Raw genomic sequence first — 21330 nt, 5'->3', positions numbered from 1 at the left:
CACAGGGACACATAGAGACAAAGGAGAAACCAAATTTGAAACCAATTTAGAGTAATCAGTCAGCTTAACATGCATGTTTTTGGTCTGTGAGAGGAAACTGGAGTACTTGGAGAAAACATGCATAGAGAGAACATGCAAACGCCACGCAGAATGGCCCCCCAGCGAGAATTCAATCTGGTAACCTTCTTTGCTGAGAAGCAGCAGCTCTTTAACTGTGCCACCTGCCCCTATTATAAACCAGTTATGGTCAAATTGTATAAATGGTAAATGAACTGCACTTCTATAGCGCTTTTTGACAATAAATAAATAAAAATTCTTCAATGCCAAAGTGAAAACTAGTTTCTTTCTGAACCTTTAGTGGAATTAACTTCTGTTAAATTAGGTTTCGCCAACTTTGTCTGTTATCAAAATTCACAAGTATGTTCCTGTCTGTTGCGAGTGTGTCTCAAAGTGTCTATTAGGCACACACTACTGGTTTACTACATGTACACATAACAAGATGCGATTGGTCGAGGCAGCAGTAGCTAGCTGAAGGTACGCAGTTGACTTACTACATGTACACGTGACAAGACCTGAGCGGTCGACGCAGCTTCAACTGGAAAGAGACAAAGACGTGTGAAACAGACTGAGTGACAGTCGTCTTAGTGGTTAGCGGTTTAGCGTTAGCTTTCGCTAATTTATTATTATTATTATTTTTGCTCTTTAGTGTTAGTTAAGCTAATATCTTAATTACAAGAAAATGGTTTAGCAAAACTAACTTTTTGGTTAGCTGTGCCCACAACTGTCCTCTACCTTCATGCACCTTTCAGGGCTGGCTGCCAAAGCTCAGCCACAATCCATGATGCTGCCACTACCATGCTTCACAGTGTATGAGGTTCCATTAGTGCCAAAAACATGTTTATGTGTCATGTAAAGTGTGTATGTAGCGTGCTGTGTATATGCAAGGTGATATATGTTAAGTGATATGTTACTTAACATATATGCTTAACATATATCACTTAACATATCACCTTACATATGCACCTAACATATCACTTAACATATCACTTAGCATATCACTTCACCTTACATATACACAGCATGCTACATACACACTTTACATAAAAATATTTTTGGCACTAATGGAACCTCATATTTTGCCTAGTTCAGTCCGCACTGAGGGGAACACTGCATGTAATAATTTCCTGAGAGCGCACGCTGTAGCTGCACTCACGCAGAGATATGAAGGAGGAGATGTATGAAGGCAGCAGACCAAGAAGTTATTTAAAGATGAACATGTACTAGTGGGAGAGTCTGCATGAAGTTAGTGATGTGAATAAAGGGTGCAATGGTGGGTACGGTAGTTACATATGATCCCCAATGATTAAAACTAAAACAATTGCTTTTGTGCTAACATTTTATGTAAGAACAGATCAGGTGATTGCACCTCTTTTTATTGAGCTCATTTATTGGAATTGAATTATATGGACACGTTTTAAGACAGCTTCAAACATTAAGTGATACCTCATGCTTTGGAATCTTCTGTAGGTACTATACTTTTAAGTTTTTTTATTTTATTTCCTATAATTTTATTGATACAATTTGTTTAGATATGACTAATTGTGTCGGAAGTAAAGGTAAACACTATAAAATTAACAGATAAATAATAGAGTGAAAAGAAGATTAGATTTTTTTCCATTTTTCGAAACGAAGCGAAAAACCTGAAAAGCTAGAAATCCAACAAAACTTCGTCCTGAAACGCACCACTTGCCTCAGCGCCAAAAGGAAGTTTTCCAATTTTCCACGATTGTGAACGCACCATTCTCCATCTTCCTCCAACCTGAAAAAGGAGTGGGCTGAGAAATTTTCATTGCTAAACACACCACCAGGTACTTTAAATCTATTTTAGTTTAGCAACACAATCACGTTAGTACAGCTTTGTGTGACATTTGTGTCGAGCACTCTTGTTTGGCTACATTAGCGTTACTCCTGTCGGCCAGCAGCGGTGTAATCTGGGCCGCTAGTCGCTTTTCTCTTTTTTGTGTGAATCAGATTTGGCGTAATTCTCAGGTGAACACGCAACTGAACTCCGTTTGCTAAAGCTATAAACCTAACAGTTGTGATTAGATTCGTTTTTTAAGGTCATTAGCCTCGAAACGTCTGGGGGTAGTTGGTGCATTTAGCATGTAGCTAACAGCTAGCTAAGTGGAAGTGCCAGATATTAACGTTTCATTAAGATGTTAAACAATCACGTAAAGCCATGAAAACATAGCTATAGCTTAACTATATTATAGTGGTGTAAAGCAACTAAACTGGAAGTTAATCAGATATCCAAGACAGATTTGTGAGTGATAGAACAGCTCCCTGTCAAAAGGTTCATATAAAAATGCTAAAACAGTTATTTGCATTATTTCGCAAGGCCACATGATTTTCATCTGAGAGTTTTACCAATCGTGTTACAAAAACATCCCTGTTGGAGACACAGGTTGTTCTTTCTGTTGTGTGAATTTGTTCAATACTTGTTTTAAGTTTGTGAACAAAACGTTTTAAAATGGAGGTAATTCAAATGGTGCCATCCTCTAGGAAGGTTTTCCTGTCAACCCTGGCCATGGTGGATTGTTTTTGTCTCTTATGTGATGATGAACTCAGATTTTATGGGTGATCAGGCCTTTTTCAATTGTAATCTCCTAATGTTGCAGGACAGTGCATCAATCTGATATTATTATGGACTTCATTCATCTTCCCTAAAAGCTGTCACAAAGTCTATATTAGATACTTGATCGTTATTTAGAGGTAAACAAAGGAGCATAAACACAAATATTAATACTTTTAGGAGTTATTAACTCAAATGTTTACTCTTCTTGCTCTTTTAAATAGTTGAATAGTTGGATCCATCCATCACCTTTAGCCGTTTCTTCTTTATGGGTCGTGGGGGTCACTGGTGCCTATATCCAGCGGTCACTGTGCGAGAGGCGGGGGACACCCTGGACAGGTCTCCAGTCCATCACAGGGACACACAGAGACAAACGAGACAACCATTCACACACTCACTCACACCTAGGGACAATTTGGAGTTACCGATCAGCCTAACATGCGTGTTTTTGGTCTGTGGGAGGAAACCGGAGTACCCGGAGAAAACCCACGCATGCACGGAGAGAACATGCAAACTCCACCCAGAAAAGCCCCCAGCCAGGATTTGAACGGGGGCGACCAGCTCGCTGAGAGGCAGCAGCTCTACCAACTGTGCCACCGTGCTGCCCGACCCTGAAGTCAATTGTACAAAAAACTGAGAGACAGTACTTTAAATATAAAGGGGCTATGTTTTATACACTCATCCACCCATTCGTCCATTCATTTTCTTTTCTCCCTTTCCAGTTCAGGTTTGTGGGGGAGCTGGTGATTATCTCCAGCTGTTATTGTGCAGGTATACGCTGAATAGGTTGCAATTCTATCACAGAGAGTTTTTTTTATTACATATTTGCAGAATCTAACGACCGAGTTCAGATATCAAAATATGACCTAAAATTATCCTGTTCAACCACTAAATGGGATGAAAGATAATAAATCACTAACTATTTATTCAAAGTAGATTAAACTAAGTTCTGTCATACTAATGAGTCCAATAGTTACCAACCAAGAATTATTAAGTTATATATCATTATTATGGACAAAAACCATAGCCACATATAAAAAGAGATGTCTGACTAATTTTTTAAATGCAGCTAACGATCCAGGTTGATCAGCCCCGAAGATGACAATTTAACTTAAAAATTGAACTTCTACTGGGGTAGACATTTGGATGACAGCTCTAGTTTGCTGGACCTCCTTGAAGTCACCACTACTCACAGTTTTTGTATTGAACGTCTTTTGAATACTCACAGGAGAGCTTCAGTCAGCCTAGGTCCCTTGTCCTTGGCAGTTGGCTATTGCTACTGTGTCCAGTTGGTTTAGAACAGCCGAGCGTTTGTAGCTCACACAGATTCTCTTTAGATGAAATTTAACTGATACATTTTCAGCAATGGAGTGTTAAAGTTCAGACTCAAAACTAAAAGTAAATGGTTGCTGGTTCATATCAGCTCAAATTTATATAAAAAAAAAACTTTCCTCGTATCACAGTTTTTTCTATTATTTATTAAACCCTCACACTGCTGCCAGATTATAATGCCCATTTTATTATAATATATATAATAATAATAATTTAAAATAAAATAAATATATATATATATATATACATACACACACGCTATATATTGTGGGTTAGAGTCGGGCTGAATGATTTTGGAAAATATTCTAATTGCGATTTTTTACGTCAATATTGCGATTGCGATTAAATATGTGATTATTTTTCGTTGGCTTCTTCTCGTGTATTTTTCAACGAACACAAGCAATAAATCAGTCTGTTTCATTTGCAAAAACCTCCACTGTTTTCAGCTCCGCTGCAACTCTGTTTCTGCATATTTTTTTTGTGTAGCTCCGGAATAGCAACTTTGCTAAAATGTGTGCTTGAGGGCATTCTGTACTGCTTATCCATTGTGTTTTCCAAAGCCAGAAACCCAGGCTTGGTCATAATATTAATGGGCATCATGTCTTTCGCTATGAACTCCGTTAGTGCTCGAGTTATTTCTACATGTCGTTTTGAATTATGTTCATATGGAGTAATACCTTCGAACAGTTTGGTCAGTGATCCGTGTCGGCATTCTAGCCATGCGACTTGGTTATTCTACCTCGAGAGGTAGCGTCAGCAGCAAGGCAGGTTCTGCACAATACATGTCGTTGTGCAGCGTCTTCTTTATTATAGCAAAAATAATTCCAAACAACGGACATGCTGCCCCTCTCTGGTACCATACTTTCAGATGTATCAGCTTCTGCCGAGCCTGATGTCATTGTGCAACCAGTTAAAGCAGAGTTTACTTCTCCCGCTCCCTGCTCCGCTCCGCTCACTCGCAAGTCACGTAACCAGTCAAATTACAGCCTTTGTGATTAGAAAATTTCATTTTATCATATCGCGATATTATTGCAAATGCAATTAATTGTTCAGCCCTATTGTCCACTGATTGGAAACTTGTTTTATTTTCATTCCCAATTCTTCCATAGAAAAAAAAAAACTACTGTGAAACCTCATGTCCATACAAACAGCATAACTGCTGTTGCTTCCAGTGCATGCTGGAACATGCTTGTGTTTTGTGCCACATGCTTTTAAATGATTCATATTGTTATCTGGGATCCTATTCAGGAAGTTTGTTTTTAAAGTATTTTCGTAAGAATTTATGATAGAGATTGGAAGAAAATGCGTACAAGCCTACCAGCTTTTATATTAGATTTGCACATACAATTCAGAGCAATTTACAATCTTATTATTGTCTTTTTTTATTGTTTTATTACATGAACATTAATGAAAAGATCATCAGTTAGTAGAAATAAAGGCGATCAGTTGAACAGTTGCACTCTGTTGCCCATAAAATGCTCTGTAATTCAACAACAGGTGGCAAATCAGAGAGTACGGTTGGATCAAAACCGGGATAATTCCTGTTTTTTCTTTGTATGCTTGCGTGCAGGCTTGAAGAGCTACAAACATGACAGACTCTAAATATTTCACTACAAACAAAAAAGGTAAGTACTGGGAGTAAAATGTTTTTTAAATGGTCCATGAGTCATTTTTATTCTAAACTCCTTTCACTGTAAACTTTTACTGTGCTGCCATCATCGCTTAGTGTTTATTTTTCAGGGGAGATCTTTGAGCTGAAGGCAGAGTTGAACAATGAGAAGAAGGAGAAGAGAAAAGAGGCAGTGAAGAAGGTCATCGCTGCTATGACCGTTGGCAAAGATGTCAGGTACACAATCATATTTCCTGTAACTTGGCTGTTATTTTGAACTCTTTACACTACTGAACACTTTTACCGTTGTTCAAATATAGGGTGAAAGAAACAACGTTTAACCTCCTTACTGTTAAATTTAAACAAGTCTTGTTTCTTTGCTTTCAGTTCTCTGTTCCCAGATGTGGTTAACTGCATGCAGACCGACAACCTGGAGCTGAAGAAGTTGGTTTATCTTTATTTAATGAACTACGCCAAAAGCCAGCCGGACATGGCCATCATGGCTGTGAACAGTTTTGTCAAGGCAAGGACATCAATTGCACTTTTATTGTTTGATTCTATACATAAATTAAAAATTTACTTGATTTTTCCCTTTAGTCAGAAGAATGTCTGACACTATTTAGTATTTAAAAAAAAAATCAATTTTATGAATATGAAACAGTGTTTTATTTTATTTTGGGCCACAATGGGAATTACTCGTAAAAATAAACTCTTTTGTATTCTGCTGGGCAGGACTGTGAGGACCCCAACCCTCTGATCCGGGCTCTGGCTGTACGCACCATGGGCTGCATCCGGGTGGATAAGATCACAGAGTATCTGTGTGAGCCGCTGAGGAAGTGCCTGAAGGATGAGGATCCGTATGTGAGAAAGACAGCGGCTGTCTGTGTGGCCAAACTGCACGACATAAATGCTCAGATGGTGGAGGACCAGGGCTTCTTGGACTCTCTGAGAGACCTCATTGCTGACTCAAATCCCATGGTTGGTCTTCCACCTTGAAGACTTGATTTCAGTTTGGTTGATTTTAGTTAAACTCTGGTGTTTTTTGTCATTTCTGAAATCTAAAAACTGTACTGGTTTGACTTCTCTCCTTAAAGGTTGTGGCCAATGCAGTTGCTGCTCTGTCTGAGATCAGCGAGTCTCACCCCAACAGCAACCTGCTGGACCTGAATCCCCAGAACATCAACAAGCTGTTGACGGCCCTCAACGAGTGCACTGAGTGGGGACAGATCTTCATCCTGGACTGTCTGTCCAACTACAACCCCAAGGATGACCGTGAGGCTCAAAGGTAGCAGTCTTTAGCGTTTATTATACTAGCATTAAAGTTTGTACGAGCAGACACAAAGCCCAAACTGTTGCTGCATCAGTCCTCTTCCTAGACATATTACGCTCATGCCTCTTTTGAATAAATAAAATGTTTCCCTTCTTACTATTCATTACTTTTTCTGGTCTTGTCTCAAAGCATCTGTGAGCGTGTCACTCCCAGGCTGTCTCATGCCAACTCAGCTGTGGTCCTGTCAGCTGTTAAGGTCCTGATGAAGTTCTTAGAGCTGCTGCCTAAGGACTCGGACTACTACAACACATTGCTGAAGAAATTATCACCCCCGCTCGTGACCTTGCTGTCTGGAGAGCCAGAGGTCCAGTACGTGGCTCTGAGGAACATCAACCTCATTGTTCAGAAGAGGTTCGTAATCAAAACATAATGATTGGGCGGTACACTGTACTGTTATATTCCAAAAGTTAATTTCAGTACTCAAAATATAAACATTTGGAACTACATTTAAAATGTGGTGGAAGAGCTGACTAGTTGGTGTCAACGTCCCCCCCAAAAAGTAATGTCATATGACAAAGAAAAGCTTTAATATTCACATCAATAATGCCTTGAAACTATCAGTAGTGCAATCAAATCACACTCATGGGTGACTTTTCCTAAATCTAAAGTTATATTTTTGTGCAGACCTGAGATCCTGAAGCAGGAGATTAAGGTGTTCTTCGTCAAATATAACGACCCGATCTATGTGAAACTGGAGAAACTGGACATCATGATCCGCTTGGCATCACAGGCCAACATTGCCCAGGTACATCATATGAAAAGCAACTACAGAAATGTTTATTGTGAGGATATTTATTTTTTGTCAGTATAGGCTTTCTTTTAAAACGTGTATGTGATCAAACTGAGGGAAATTAATTCAAGTATAATGTATGTCATGTTATTCAGCGATCAGCAAAACCTATTTTTGATTTCAGCATTTATCCTTTAGTATATATCCCATTATGTAAACTATATTAAAGTAAATTAGGCTAACAAACAAAGCTTTATTTTAAACATTCTTGCAGGTTTTGGCTGAACTGAAGGAATATGCCACAGAGGTCGATGTTGACTTTGTGCGCAAGGCTGTACGAGCAATCGGACGCTGTGCCATCAAAGTGGAGGTCAGAAATGCCGTCACTCAGTCTAATTACTAATTCTACTGAAAAAAGTCTGACATTTTTCTGGTGCATTCTAGATGTGTTAAAAGAGTTTGTGTTATGAGTTGTTATGGTCCTTTGCTATAAGAACTGTTGAGAGTTAATGTGTTTTCCCCCCTGTAGCAATCAGCGGAGCGCTGCGTCAGCACTCTGCTGGACCTGATCCAGACTAAGGTCAACTACGTGGTTCAGGAGGCTATAGTGGTCATCAGGGACATTTTCCGCAAGTATCCTAACAAGTAAGATTTCCCTCAGAATCCCTAAGACAAATAGTAAACCTATCCGTACTAATTTAGTTAATTTCTGACCTTTGAAATTCGGATGTTGTTTAGGTACGAGAGCATCATTGCCACACTGTGTGAGAATCTCGACTCTTTGGATGAACCTGACGCGCGAGGTGCCATGATCTGGATTGTCGGCGAGTACGCGGAGAGGATCGACAACGCCGACGAGCTGCTCGAGAGCTTTCTCGAGGGCTTCCACGATGAGAGCACTCAGGTGGGTTCACCAAAATAAAAGAACACGAACAGCACTCGGCAAACTCAGAAAAACAAGTCCTGGAAATAATTTCTGTTCAGCTGAGTATTGATTCTTCATCCGAGTTGGTGAACGTTCGCAGGAGAATCTGAGCCATACTCGCTTCATTCTTTCCATGACTTTTGTTTATGTTTATCACAGAGGGCAACAACTATTTGCACACACGAGCATTTTGACGGTTTGTGCCAGATTATATCTGCCGTAACTGTTCAAACTTTGTGTTGACCATTTTGTGTTATCATTCCTACATGTATCTAATGTTTTATCTTTAAGGCAAAGTCAAAAGCAAAATACTGGTCAGTAGAAGTCTATTAAAAGTTTGATCAGTTACAGAAATGCTTGTGGAAGATTAGCGGTACTATTCGTATACTGCTGGACGCTGATCTTCTAAAAATATTAGTAGAAACTAGTTAAAGATCTTCTTAAGACGTCAAGAACACTTTGCATTCTCACTGCCAACCCCTACTGAACATGTTTGGAACATTTCAGTAGAGCCTGACCGATAGGGAAATTTTGGCTATTGTTGATACAGATATTGGGAGGGGAAGGCTAATGCCGATATTAGCTAAAAATATTTGAGCTTTGTCCACAACCAAGAATCTAAGTGAACAGTGAAAGGAGTAGGGCTTGTTTATTTAGCGCATCTGGTAGCAACCATGAAGCTAAACAAATCAGATCCACGCTATCCCACAGTAGGTTTACAAGTGGCGCACTGGTCATAAAAACAGTCTTTCTAATGTGCGTTCACGTTTTCTATCCTCCACCGTTCACCATAAAGTTATCAAGTGTGTTACAAAAAATTAAATAAAGAAACGCCCTTCCATCTTTTTTGTTTAAACAGTAAACAGAATGGTAAATGGACTGTACTTATATAGCGCTTTTCTATCTTATCAAGACACTCAAAGCGCTTTACACTACAACCTTTACCTCATGTACACATTCATACAGCACTCTACTAGATATCTACAAAGTTAATTGAACAAATCATTCTAAAGAGACTAATCAGTGCTTTATCACATTCATACACCGATGGGACACGCATCAGAGGCAATGAGGGGTTCAGTGTCTTGCCCAGGGACACTTCGGCATGTGACTGCTGGTGGATTCGAACATTGGAGGGCGACTGCTCTAACCACTCAGCCACAGCTGCCCATGTCAGTCACGTATAGTGAAGGTCTAATTAGTATTGACCGCAGCTGCATTTATTTTTCTTTGCAGAGAAGTAAAGATTTCAGCCAAACAATGCATTTTATTGAGGACAACAAAGATAACGTTACTAACACTATAAGATTTATTGTTCTGACTACAGTATTACAAGGCAATAGCCTATGCTAAGTTATCTAAACATTAGCATGCTAACTTGAGAGGCACGCAGCTAATGACAAGTGGGTGGTTTACAGATCAGTTCCAATAAACTTACCATGTTCTTGTTGAATCCTGACCGGGTCCATCCTTGAAACCGGTCTGACTCTGTTCTGTTCAACAAAATACGCTACACAGTATTTAGTTGTTGCCTGCTTCTTGGGTCTCTCTCAGCTGTGCTGTGTCAAGTATGCAGCATGGCCATGACTGGAAATTAGTCCGCATGCGCCCTCTGCTGGATACATTCTACAATTATGCCATTTGCAAGTAAGGACACAGCTCATTACCAGCATTTTAGGAGTGAAAATTAGAAGTGTTTATATCGGCGCATAATGGGCCAATTATCACCGATATATGTCCCCAAATACCTATATCAGCCTAAAATATCGGTCCTATCAATATATTGGTCGGACTCTACATTTCAGGACTTCAGCATGTATTAGATTGGCCAGTCTCTGTTCTTAGCCTGCTACAGATTAGCAGGATTCCAGATTACCTGTTGGCTCTGCCTCACGTTCTCAGTTAAAATGTTAAAATGATATTTCTCATTGTTAATTTTATATCGAGTTAATTTAAGGTTCTGCCTCAGATTCTGTGTCGATCCGCATAAATAAGCTATCAGACTGATAAAGTCTCAGGAAACTCAGATTAACTATTGCAGTAAATTAAAGTTTTAGAAAAAGCAATACCGCTTTACAACAGTGGTACATTACAAAAGGGTTTACATTATTAATGTTTTTATAAATACCCACTCTGAGAAGGTGCTATTTAAGAGACTGAGCTGAAAACAGCACCTCAGACTGAGGAAGTCTCTTGGATGAGAGACGAAACGTTTCTATATTTTTTTTTGCTTTGCTTTGTTTTGTTTTTTGTTTATTTTGAATGTCCAGAGGACCAGATTGAACTTTTTTGGATTTTTCTACCTGGATTATTGAGCATGCATCAGGATGTTTTTATAAATAGTTTTTTATGAGTTTGTAAGCCTTTTCTACAGCATTAATATGCATTTAAGCAGTAGTTTATATTGTTCATACACTAAAGCAGGCGCACTTTGTTAAATAATAAGTCAGTAGTGTCTTTTTTTATCTAATGCATCATATTTGCTTAGTAAGGGTTTTTTAAGTTTTAATTAATAACTGCATTATTCACTATTTTAAAAGTACCCTTATCATAAAGTGGTACCCAAAAATTAATGCAAAATTGAAATTGTGTAATGTAAATGTTATTAAAGGGGCCTAATTTTAACATCTGAATTATTATTTTTCTTTCTTGCAGTGCTTTCCACCATTCAGTAAACAAATCTTAAGCCCTGTATTAAGTGTACCAGTAATTAAACTGTGTATTTTTACATCATTTTCCAAAGTACTGGAAAAATCTTGATTATGGATCAAGGCTAAGAGGTGGTCTGCACACCAATAATGACCAGAATATCTATAAAGTGCATATTTTTGATTTGCAGGTGCAGCTCACTCTGTTGACGGCCATCGTCAAGCTGTTTCTTAAGAAACCGTCAGAGACTCAGGAGCTGGTGCAGCAGGTCCTCAGTCTGGCCACTCAGGTGATTTTTTTTTTATTCTGAAAAAGAACATCTTTTCAAATGTTTTGTTTTTCTCCTGACTGCTCAGGTGCATCAGCTCTGTGTGGTCTGCAAGCACTTATTGTGCAGATATTTGTAAAAGAAACAAAAAAAAAAAACAAGAATGATTGCAATAACTTATTTCTCTGTTTGATTGAAGGAAACAATCCCTTTATTAAGAAATTTTAGAGGTTTTAAAACATATATGTGTAATTTATTTATTCTAGAATATAAAACCATAGAGGGACATCTTGCAAAAAATTTTAATAAAAAAAAAAAAAATTTTTTTTGAGGTGGGCAAATACATTCTTTAAGCATATACTGGCCCCTTTTCAGAAACGGTATAAAGTGATTTTTTAATTTTTTTTAATTAGCTTTTTGTTTCGGTTTTACCTGCCCGTATATCAACATACTTAAATCAATATATATTTACATCAAGCATTGATCCGCTTTTGTTTATTTCCCCTTCAGGACTCTGACAACCCTGACCTCCGTGACAGGGGCTACATTTACTGGCGCCTGTTGTCCACCGACCCTGTGACCGCCAAAGAGGTGGTGCTGTCAGAAAAGCCCCTGATCTCAGAGGAGACGGACCTGATCGAGCCCACCCTGTTGGACGAGCTCATCTGCCACATCGGCTCCCTGGCCTCGGTCTATCACAAACCGCCCAGCGCCTTTGTGGAGGGAAGCCATGGAGTCCACCGGAAACACCTTCCTGTGCAGCACAGCAGGTCAGAAGCATAAACTCGTCAGACATATGATCCAGATGCTTTGTTGTGCCAGCTGTTTTCAGCCAGCAGGGCCTCTGTATATATGCACAAGCAGAAACCACATGTATTAAGGACGTTCTTCTTTCTTGACTCTGTGGCAGTTTTTAAAAAGAACAACTGTTGCAAAGTGCACATCTCTGAAATTGACAACTTGAAGTGTTACCTCTAATTTAAAGACCGTCTGATGTCCCAAGAATGAAACATTACCTCTGAGTGTAGTCCGAATGAGTTGTTTGTGTGTTTATTTATTTTTGCAGTAATGTGGTTTATATAAATTACACCTTAGTGGGTGAGTATTTTATATGCAGAATTCAAAAGTGTGATATTTTTGTAAACACTTGAATTACTTCAGTGAGCAAATAAGAGTAAAACTCTTTGGTTATTAGCACAACTCGTGCTTCACTTATGCTGAAAAGCAGAAGAGGAAATTGCCTCATTTCTAAATATTGCTTAATTATTCCCTTGAAAATTCGATGCAAGAGAAATATCTTGTGTAGACCAAAAGTTCAGCACGCTCCATAGACTAATAAAAATAAATTTAGGTTATTTTTAATGTGATAGACGGGTCTAATCTTGGTAATGGGGAGAATGTGAGCACAAAGAAAGATGGTATATCATTTAAACTCAAAATATGAGTTGTTCCAGCACATAGATGTAGCCCAATTTAACTATTGTGGCAAAAACAGTAATTCATGGGAATGCACACATTGGTGCTATTTATGACTTTAATATCAAGATAAGATTTGTGAATTGAGACATTTCCTATTGTCATTATCTGGCAGCAGAATGACTCTGCTGTTGAGATTATGAGTTTAGGTTTCATACAGTTACAATCCTTCATCACCACTGTTGACACTCAAAGACACAAGAAAGAGTGTTGTAGAAAAAAAAACTGATTCATAAACAAACAGGTGTAGAGTTCATTGAATTTATTACGAAGCTTTGGAGAACAGCCAGATCTACAGAGTTCATTCATCACAAGTACAGAACTTATTAACGCCTTGTCCGAGTTCTTGACCCGTTCTGACGTCCTGGACTGAAAAGTTTTTTGTTTTTTTTGGTAGGAACTCGTCAGGGGCCTGCCCCCTCCCCTTCTCTGTGTCTTGGTGTTTGTCAGAACCGAACCCAAGCAGATAACTGCCTCACAGAAAGGAAAACATTTTCAAGGTTTCTTTCGAGGAGGTGATGAGCGTCTAGCCAGCTGTCCTGATTCACAAACAGTGATTCCAAAGCATTATGATTTGAAATAACATTGTAATATTCACAATCACCTTAAAGGCTTATAAAGGTTCTTTTAATAGGTAAGATTTATTGAATAAATCCGGAAACTGATCAATAAATAATTTATTTCCATCACAGAGTTTGAGACCTGTATTAACCTGACTTTAGCACATTGTCCATATTTTTGTATGAGTTTTTCATTAAGTGGAAAAAAAAAATACAATTTATTTTGTTCTGATGGTGACTAAATGAATGGATTTGACTTGAAATGGAACAGTTTAAAAACATAAAGCAAACGTTTTATATCAGATTTTGAAGTTGTTTGGCCTTTTTAAGAGCGATACTTTTACAGGAGTTCATTCTCCAACTTTTCATTTGTTTCTGGTCAGCAAATTCAAAGGAATGCAGACTGTTGGAGTTTCAGTTTTGATGTTTCACATCGCTCTCAGTAATGAACTCTTAAGTCCGTTACCTGTTCCCTCCTCTCTCCTGTAACAGCATTGACACAGGTGAGAGCCCTGTGAGTGGCGGGCCAGCCGCTGCCATGGATCAGCCACATGTGATCCCCAGCCAGGGTGACCTGCTGGGCGACCTGTTGAACCTGGACCTGGGCCCTCCGGTTAACGTACCCCAAGTCTCCTCCATGCAGATGGGTGCGGTGGACCTTCTGGGTGGAGGCCTGGACAGTTTGGTGAGCTCAGTTGCACAAATATGTTCATTTTTAATTACGAGTGAAAGGAAACGCTGAACTGGAGGTCAATGTAATGGACAAATAAAATAAACTTTTATATCTGGGTTATAGCTGTTGTATTTGATGTTTACTCTTAAGTACATTTTTTTCTGTTCAATATTTATAAGTTTGCAAGCTTGAACAATATCTTGTTTTAATATACAAAATACAATGCAGAGGTTTTATTTTTCCAGGATGTAAGAGGATTTTATATTGATCACATTTGCTAAGAAAGTTTCTGTCTGTGTGTTTTCTCTGTCTATGATGGTTGGGGGTCCTCTCCTCTTTCCTATAGCTGGGAGGAGACCTGGGCGGAGGTGTTGGGGGAAGTCCAGCAGTAAGTCTAGACTTTGTCTGTCTTGATTTGGCTTCTTGCTTCCAAACTCTAAATATTGTTCTTTGGCTTTTAGACTTTTAAACTTTGTCACTCTTTTTGTTATTTCTTCCGAGTTTTGTGTTTTTGCTTATAAACAGAAGATAAGTAATAATTAATTTTATTTCTATAATGCCAAGTTCCAACAGAAGTCATCTCAGGGCACTGTACAAAAACATTCACATGCATAAAAAGCCAATTATTAAAAGTTACGTATCTTAGGAAGCAGCAGATTGTGTTGAATCTTCACTTTGTCACAGTCTCCCGTCCTGAGCAAGTACAATGGTAACAGTGGCAAGGAAAAACTCCCTTTTAACAGGAAGAAACCTACAGCGGAACCAGGCTCAGGACGAGCAGCCATCTTTTCCGACTGGGGTTTGAGAGGACAGGAAGGAGAAACAAACACAAAATGGCAGGTCCGAGTGGACTTTCTATAGGAGGAAAGACAAAAAACATGTTGAGGATATAAATAATTACAGCAGGTAGAGTGGAGCAATCAATGACAGCAGCAGAGTGAGGAAATGTGGTTAATGTGTCCTCCAGCAGTCTAAACCTATAGCAGCACAACTAAAGGATAGCTCAGGAAACCCAAGTCGATCATAACTATAGGATTTATCAAAAAGGAAATACTTAAGTCCAGTCTTAAAAAGCAGACAAGGTGTTGGGCATCAGGTGACAGACAGAAGTTGGAAGTTGGTTCCACAAGAGAGGAGCCTGATAATTTAAAGATATGCCTCCCGTTCTGCTTTTGGAAACTCTAGAAACCACAAGTAAACCTGCAGTCTTAGAGCAAAGTGCTCTGTTAGGAAAGGTTTGCAGGTTTGCTGATAGCTACCTATATTATGTAATGAAACAAAATTTATAGACCCATTTCTGCTCAATTTGATATTTTTAGAGCATAGTTTTTGTTTTACTCCAATAATCAGCTGCATTTTGGGGGAATAAAAGATTTTCTACAGTTTAAGCCTCATTAAGCTCTATAAGTACAAATCAACGGATTATCCAAAACAGACTTTTCCCTCCAAGGTATTTATTCTGTTATTGTTGCTTTATTGGTTATGAGAAAAATATAATGCTTAAGAATAAATAATAATATTAATAATATTGTAAATGTCTGACAAAAATCCTTTTTTTATATATCATTTTCATATTTTTGCATAAATGAACTCCATTGGTCACCCTTCACATCCGTTTGTGGTTTTATGAATTGTTAACCAATGGAAAGTGTCAAACAGCAGAAGAACCTGTAGTTAATAAAAAAAAAAAAAATTTATGTTTCCTAAAAAGTTGCATTTTTGGAGAGATGTTTCCATCCAACATTGTCATTATTACTTTATTATTTATTACCTTATTTATTACTCTCTTGTAATTGAGTCCCCGAGGCTCAATTGGATTAACCTGTGTAAATAAAGGTTGAATGAATTATGATGTCCTGTATGTACCACAATAAAAGATTGTACGTACTATTAATTAGCCTTTTAGCTAAAAAAAAAAAAACAACCTAATAATTTGGACCATTTAGGTCATAAGTTTTGCATTTTTCAAAATAACATTTAGATAAATGAAGTAACACACACACACAAAATTTAGACTTTTTTTGTTTGTTTTCTTGTGCTGTTGTTTTTATTCACCCGCACGCGATGGTCCCCAAAAGGTTAGTAACATTAATTATTTTTTGTGATTGACTTAGGTGGGACAAAACTTCATCCCATCCTCTGTCCCCAGTACTTTTGCTCCATCACCCACTCCTGCGCCTCCGCCTTCCAGCAGCGGCCTCAACGACCTGTTTGAGATTTCTACAGGCATGGCCGTCACCACCGGAGGCTACGCAGCCCCGAAAGCAGTGAGTACACACAACTTAATCCCAGCAACAACAAGGTCAGAGGTATGGATTGCCAGATTAGAACTCAAGGGGTTATTTTATATTTAATAATTTAAAGGTAACATTTCTAGCATTGATATGCAGGTGGCGTTAGTGTGATTAAATAACTTGAAGAGTGATTAAATGGTGCTTTTTGTATCAGGTGTGGCTTCCTGCTGTGAAAGCTAAAGGACTGGAGATCTCTGGAACCTTCTCCCGACGCCAGGGCCACATGTACATGGACATGAACTTCACTAACAAGGCCCTGCAACACATGAACGATTTTGCCATCCAGTTCAACAAGAACAGGTGATTCAGTCAAATCAAAGGGATTATTTTACACTGGTTTTCTAGCTTTAGACAAGCGTTTGTTAGAACTTGTTGGAGAATGACGCTGGCTTTTAAAGCTGTGTATTTTTTATTTATTTTTTTGTAGTTTTGGGGTGATCCCCACCAGTCCTCTGCCTATTCACACTCCGCTGATGCCCAATCAAAGTATCGACGCCTCTCTGCCTCTGAACACCATCGGGCCGGTTATGAAGATGGATCCTCTCAATAATCTACAGGTACAGAAGCAGGTGTCACGACGTTTGTGTAGCTGAAGAGCGACCATCACCTGAACAACGCTGCTTTCAGCAGGAGCTGTTTAACCCCTTGATGAATCTTAGTTGGAGGCAGTTAGTGAGAGAAAGCTGTCCAACTGATTGTGAAGCGTATACACAGAACTGAACAAAAGTCTCAAGTTGTTTAGTTTTAATATAATTTGCTTACACTGAGCTTATGATTTAGCTAAATTAGGCCTGTTGCGATAAACAAATCAATTAATCGCATGATAAATGGAAATTATCGACCTCATTTTCATTTATCGGCTTTATCGTTTCTTTTTGTCTCTCTCTTTCTACTGAAGACACCGGATGACAAAATGCTCAACTCCATTGTTCTTCACTGACCCCTCCCTTTCTCTTTTCTCTTTAAAATCTGTTTTAACCATCCAAAATCACGTTTTTGGATCTTTAAAAGCAGCTAAGCTGAGAAGCTAAGCTACGAGCTAAGCTAACAAGCCGACCTCGGCGGGGGGGGGGACTCCGTCTTGTCGAAGCTCCAAAATTCACGGTTGAAACCCGTGCCTTTGTGTAAAAAGTTGTTTTTCTCTGCAAAAAGAAGCTGAGAACTTGTTTACTGATTGTTTAATAAAATCTTTGTGTGAAAAATTCTATGCTAAAGAGCTCAAACCACACCGAGCGTCCGCCATTTTGAGAGCCAGAAAAAAAGGAAGGAGAGACAGCTCATGTCATGTCAAGGAGCCTCCCTCCCATTTTTCTTAAAGACACACGCTGCTCGCTCCTTACTATCCATCCTTCAGTTCAAACTGTCTTATACTGCCGTCCTGTGTTAAAAAATGTACTACGCTCAAAATAAAATCAACATTTCTTGTTAAATTTGACAATAATTACTAATTATTGTCAAATTTCAAACAATATTATCGTTTATCGCAATAATTTCTGAGACAATTAATCGCCCAGCAGAATTTGTTATCTTGACAGTCCTTTAGCTAAATATCCTTGAGCAAAAGGATTGGACAAAAAATAAAAATGAGTGAACAATTTGCCAAACCTACAGAAAATTCTTGAAAGACCTTGAAAAAGACTGAAGGAAAATTGTTGAAGATTGTTTTAAAAAGTCGGTTTATACACCACTTCTTACATTTTCTGCTGGCTCCTGCCTCCCCCACCAAAAAACAAGTTTAACCACAAACATTTTTGGTTAATGCATGTTTTTGCTTTCAGTGGTATGGGTTGAATCATTATGTGTTGAATATTTCATGTACAAATCTTGGTTTTCGTTTCTGCCTGTATTAACATTGAATGCACGTGGTTATAGCATGGTGGCACAATGTTTTTGTTTTTTTTACTTTGTTTACTTGCGTACAGGTGGCTGTAAAGAACAACATTGATGTGTTCTACTTCAGCGTACTTATCCCTCTGAACGTATTCTTTGTTGAGGATGGAAAAATGGGTAAGATTTGCATTACAGCATCAGTCCTATAACAATCTAAATTATCTTCTAAAATGAATAAGATTGCTTTTTTTTTTTTTTTTCTCTCAAAGAATCCTCACATTGTACTGAAAGCAGCTTTTTAATTTCGGCTTAATAAATATATTTTGATTTATTTTAATTGTATAAGAAACTAAAAAACAAATTTCAGCATGTACAGTAGTCCCTCGCTACTTCGCGGTTCGACTTTCGCTGACTCGCTCTTTCACAGTTTTTCAAAGTAAGATTGGACATGACACACAACTGGCTGATTGATGGATGAGCCACAAGAGCGGCATGGATTGTTTATTTAAAATAAATTATTTTAAATGATTTAGCACTCGTGTGCAGCCCGCAAGTGCAGGGAGAAGCTCCCTCCTGCTGTGTCATGAACTCCGCTCTCTGCCACTCGCACATTTCTGCTCCGTGCTGCAGAAGTTTTGTGAAGGGTTAACCCTTTGCTGTCCTGCTGCGCTTCTCTTCTCTACAATTTAAATTTAAATACTGTATTATTTTACAATAAACAACCCATGGATTGTTTATTTAAAATATTACAGTATTTAAAATAAAAGGTGGACATTATTTGTACAGCTTGTACAGTTTTTCTGAGGCTTTTATTTTGTTTATATCGATATTGAATTATATCGTTATCGACAGAAATTAAGAAATGTATCGTGATAAAAGTTTTGGCCGTATAGTTCAGCCCTATTGTTTAGAGTATTGCAAGAGTGTGGGCAGGGTTTATAAAGCCTTAATACATGTATAAATACTAAAATAAATTACTACGTACTACTACTTTTTTGTAAGTACCTTGTACTACTATCTCTACTTTGCAGTTTTTCACTTATCGCAGGGGGAGGGCGGGCGTGGCCCCTAAACCCCATGATAAATGAGGGACTACTGTAATTCTAATATGTACAGTGTGTTTGATATGTTTAAACACGTGTGATTTCCTTCCCTCCGTACGTCAGCTCATCAATAAATATTTAACATTTGCGTGTTTTATTTTCTGCAGAGCGACAGGTGTTTTTGGCTACCTGGAAGGACATCCCCAATGAGAACGAGCTTCAGTATCAGATAAAAGACTGTCATCTAAATGCAGGTAGGCAACTCCTTCACAAACAAAGGAGAAAACTCTGATGTACAAATAAACTTCATTATTTTTGCAAAAATCATTTGGTTGCTGCCGTTTTGGTTCCTCTTCTTGGGTGGCCTTGATATTTTACTCCATAAAAGAGCTAACATTTTTCTTTGTCTTCTTTTTTTTTTTTGCCCACATGCTGATCTTTGGATTCCTCCTTTTTTAGCTGTAACCATTCGGCACTGCTGCTTCTTTTCATATAGAAGCTGCTGATAATTGTTTCATTGTTTTCCTGGCAGTTGAAGTGGCTACCAAACTCCCACTGAGCTGACCGTAGAAGCAGCCTGAGCCAGTATTAGAATATTTTGCTATTTTTAGAGAAATCTTTACATTCTGATCATAGTTTATTAAAGTCCTGATAGGATTACTTCCCCCTTAGTAACAGACTTGCATTAGTCCCTGTACATGTTGGTGTTAGTACCTTTTGCAGCGTCTTGTGTGTGTGTTGTTTGGTTTCATCTTTATTCTTTATGGAATTATAGCATCATGTGGTGACGTAATACTGATTATGGTCTTGCAGACACAGTATCAGGGAGGCTGCAGAATAACAACATCTACACCATTGCCAAAAGAAACGTGGAAGGCCAGGACATGCTGTACCAGTCCCTGAAGCTAACCAATGGCATCTGGATCTTAGCTGAGCTCCGCATTCAGCCTGGAAATCCCAATTACACGGTACAGTACAGACAACATGAAGCCATTACGATGCATTGAATTTTGATAATTTAGGTTTTTATCCTTGAATAATATTTAAAATTCATAGAAGACGTATACCCATTAATATATGGAGTTTTTCTATGTAAGAAAATCGATTACCGTAGCTTTGCCACATATCTGATTGAAACAACGTCTGTTTTCTCTGTACAGCTGTCGCTCAAGTGTCGGGCCCCTGAAGTGTCTCAGTACGTCTACCAGATGTACGACTCCATACTGAAGAACTGATCTGCTCCGCCGGACCCGACAGCATCTCCTCTCTTTCAGACCTGGCAACAAACTTGAGTGTTTCTTTATTTTGTCTGATCTTCATCCAGAACAAATCTAAGCAGTGATTGATCATTAATCTGAAACATTTGGAGTATTTTAATTTTTCCTCTAAAAAAATCAATAGGTTGTTATATGTCAGTGCAACTGTATTAGGGATCGTTGTTGTAGTTTCTTTTCCACGGTTTAAAAGTGCTTTTTCATTTCTCTTGTTACACTCCATTTAAGTTTACTGTCCAGTAAAAAAACGTGTTCATCATTCCTTCTTTAACTGACCGTCTTAATGAAACTGTCCTGAGCAAGAACAAAAAAACGCCACTCGAGTTTCAACTAGGCCATTGCTTTTAGTTGTTTATTTTGTGCTTTGGTTTAGATTTATTTTTGGTATTGCCTTTGCTCTGGCTGTCCCCTTCAGGACGACACCAGCGTTGATTTGTCAGCCATTTATAGAAAAATCATAAACTGAAGCCACTGATGTTTCTTCTCTGTCATGACTTGAACACACAAAGCATATTTAATGTTTTTTCAAATTTTGTGCAGCATTTAGATGCCATTTTTGTTCTCGTAATTGTATGAAATTTTCTAAAATTATTGCAAACCTTCACAAAAACTTAGAAAACAAATGTAGAAGCTGTGGTTTGGTTTAATTGCTAAATTGTGGCACTTTGCTTTTGTGTGTTTTATCCAAATGAGAGACGCATAAAA

At 38.3% G+C, this 21330-nt stretch overlaps 1 protein-coding gene across 1 annotated transcript; it reads left to right on the top strand.

The window, feature by feature from the left end:
- The first annotated feature begins 1793 nt into the window (after positions 1-1793).
- On the top strand, positions 1794-21202 carry ap2b1 (adaptor related protein complex 2 subunit beta 1). Its single transcript, XM_037687273.1, has 22 exons — positions 1794-1868; positions 5535-5589; positions 5705-5810; positions 5961-6096; positions 6306-6551; positions 6668-6858; positions 7033-7254; positions 7528-7648; positions 7908-8003; positions 8163-8278; positions 8372-8537; positions 11398-11496; positions 11986-12245; positions 14004-14196; positions 14531-14572; positions 16299-16451; positions 16633-16778; positions 16906-17035; positions 18401-18485; positions 19519-19605; positions 20165-20319; positions 20512-21202. The coding sequence occupies exons 2-22, from the start codon at positions 5553-5555 to the stop codon at positions 20584-20586; spliced, it is 2862 nt and encodes a 953-aa protein (XP_037543201.1). The 5' UTR covers positions 1794-1868; positions 5535-5552; the 3' UTR covers positions 20587-21202.
- Positions 21203-21330: the final 128 nt, after the last annotated feature.

This window comes from Nematolebias whitei, chromosome 14, assembly GCF_014905685.2.
Source record: "Nematolebias whitei isolate Nwh7 chromosome 14, NemWhi1, whole genome shotgun sequence".
Classification (NCBI taxonomy): Eukaryota; Metazoa; Chordata; class Actinopteri; order Cyprinodontiformes; family Rivulidae; genus Nematolebias; species Nematolebias whitei.
This window is presented reverse-complemented; position numbering and strand designations above follow the sequence as displayed.

Excerpts from the sequence above, each read along its gene's own strand:
- ap2b1 (XM_037687273.1), top strand. The coding sequence starts at position 5,553 with ATGACAGACTCTAAATATTTCACTACAAACAAAAAAG. Across the intron at positions 7,649-7,907 it reads CACAGGCCAACATTGCCCAG|GTTTTGGCTGAACTGAAGGA; the intron begins GTACATCATATG and ends ACATTCTTGCAG. Across the intron at positions 17,036-18,400 it reads ATCCTCTCAATAATCTACAG|GTGGCTGTAAAGAACAACAT; the intron begins GTACAGAAGCAG and ends ACTTGCGTACAG.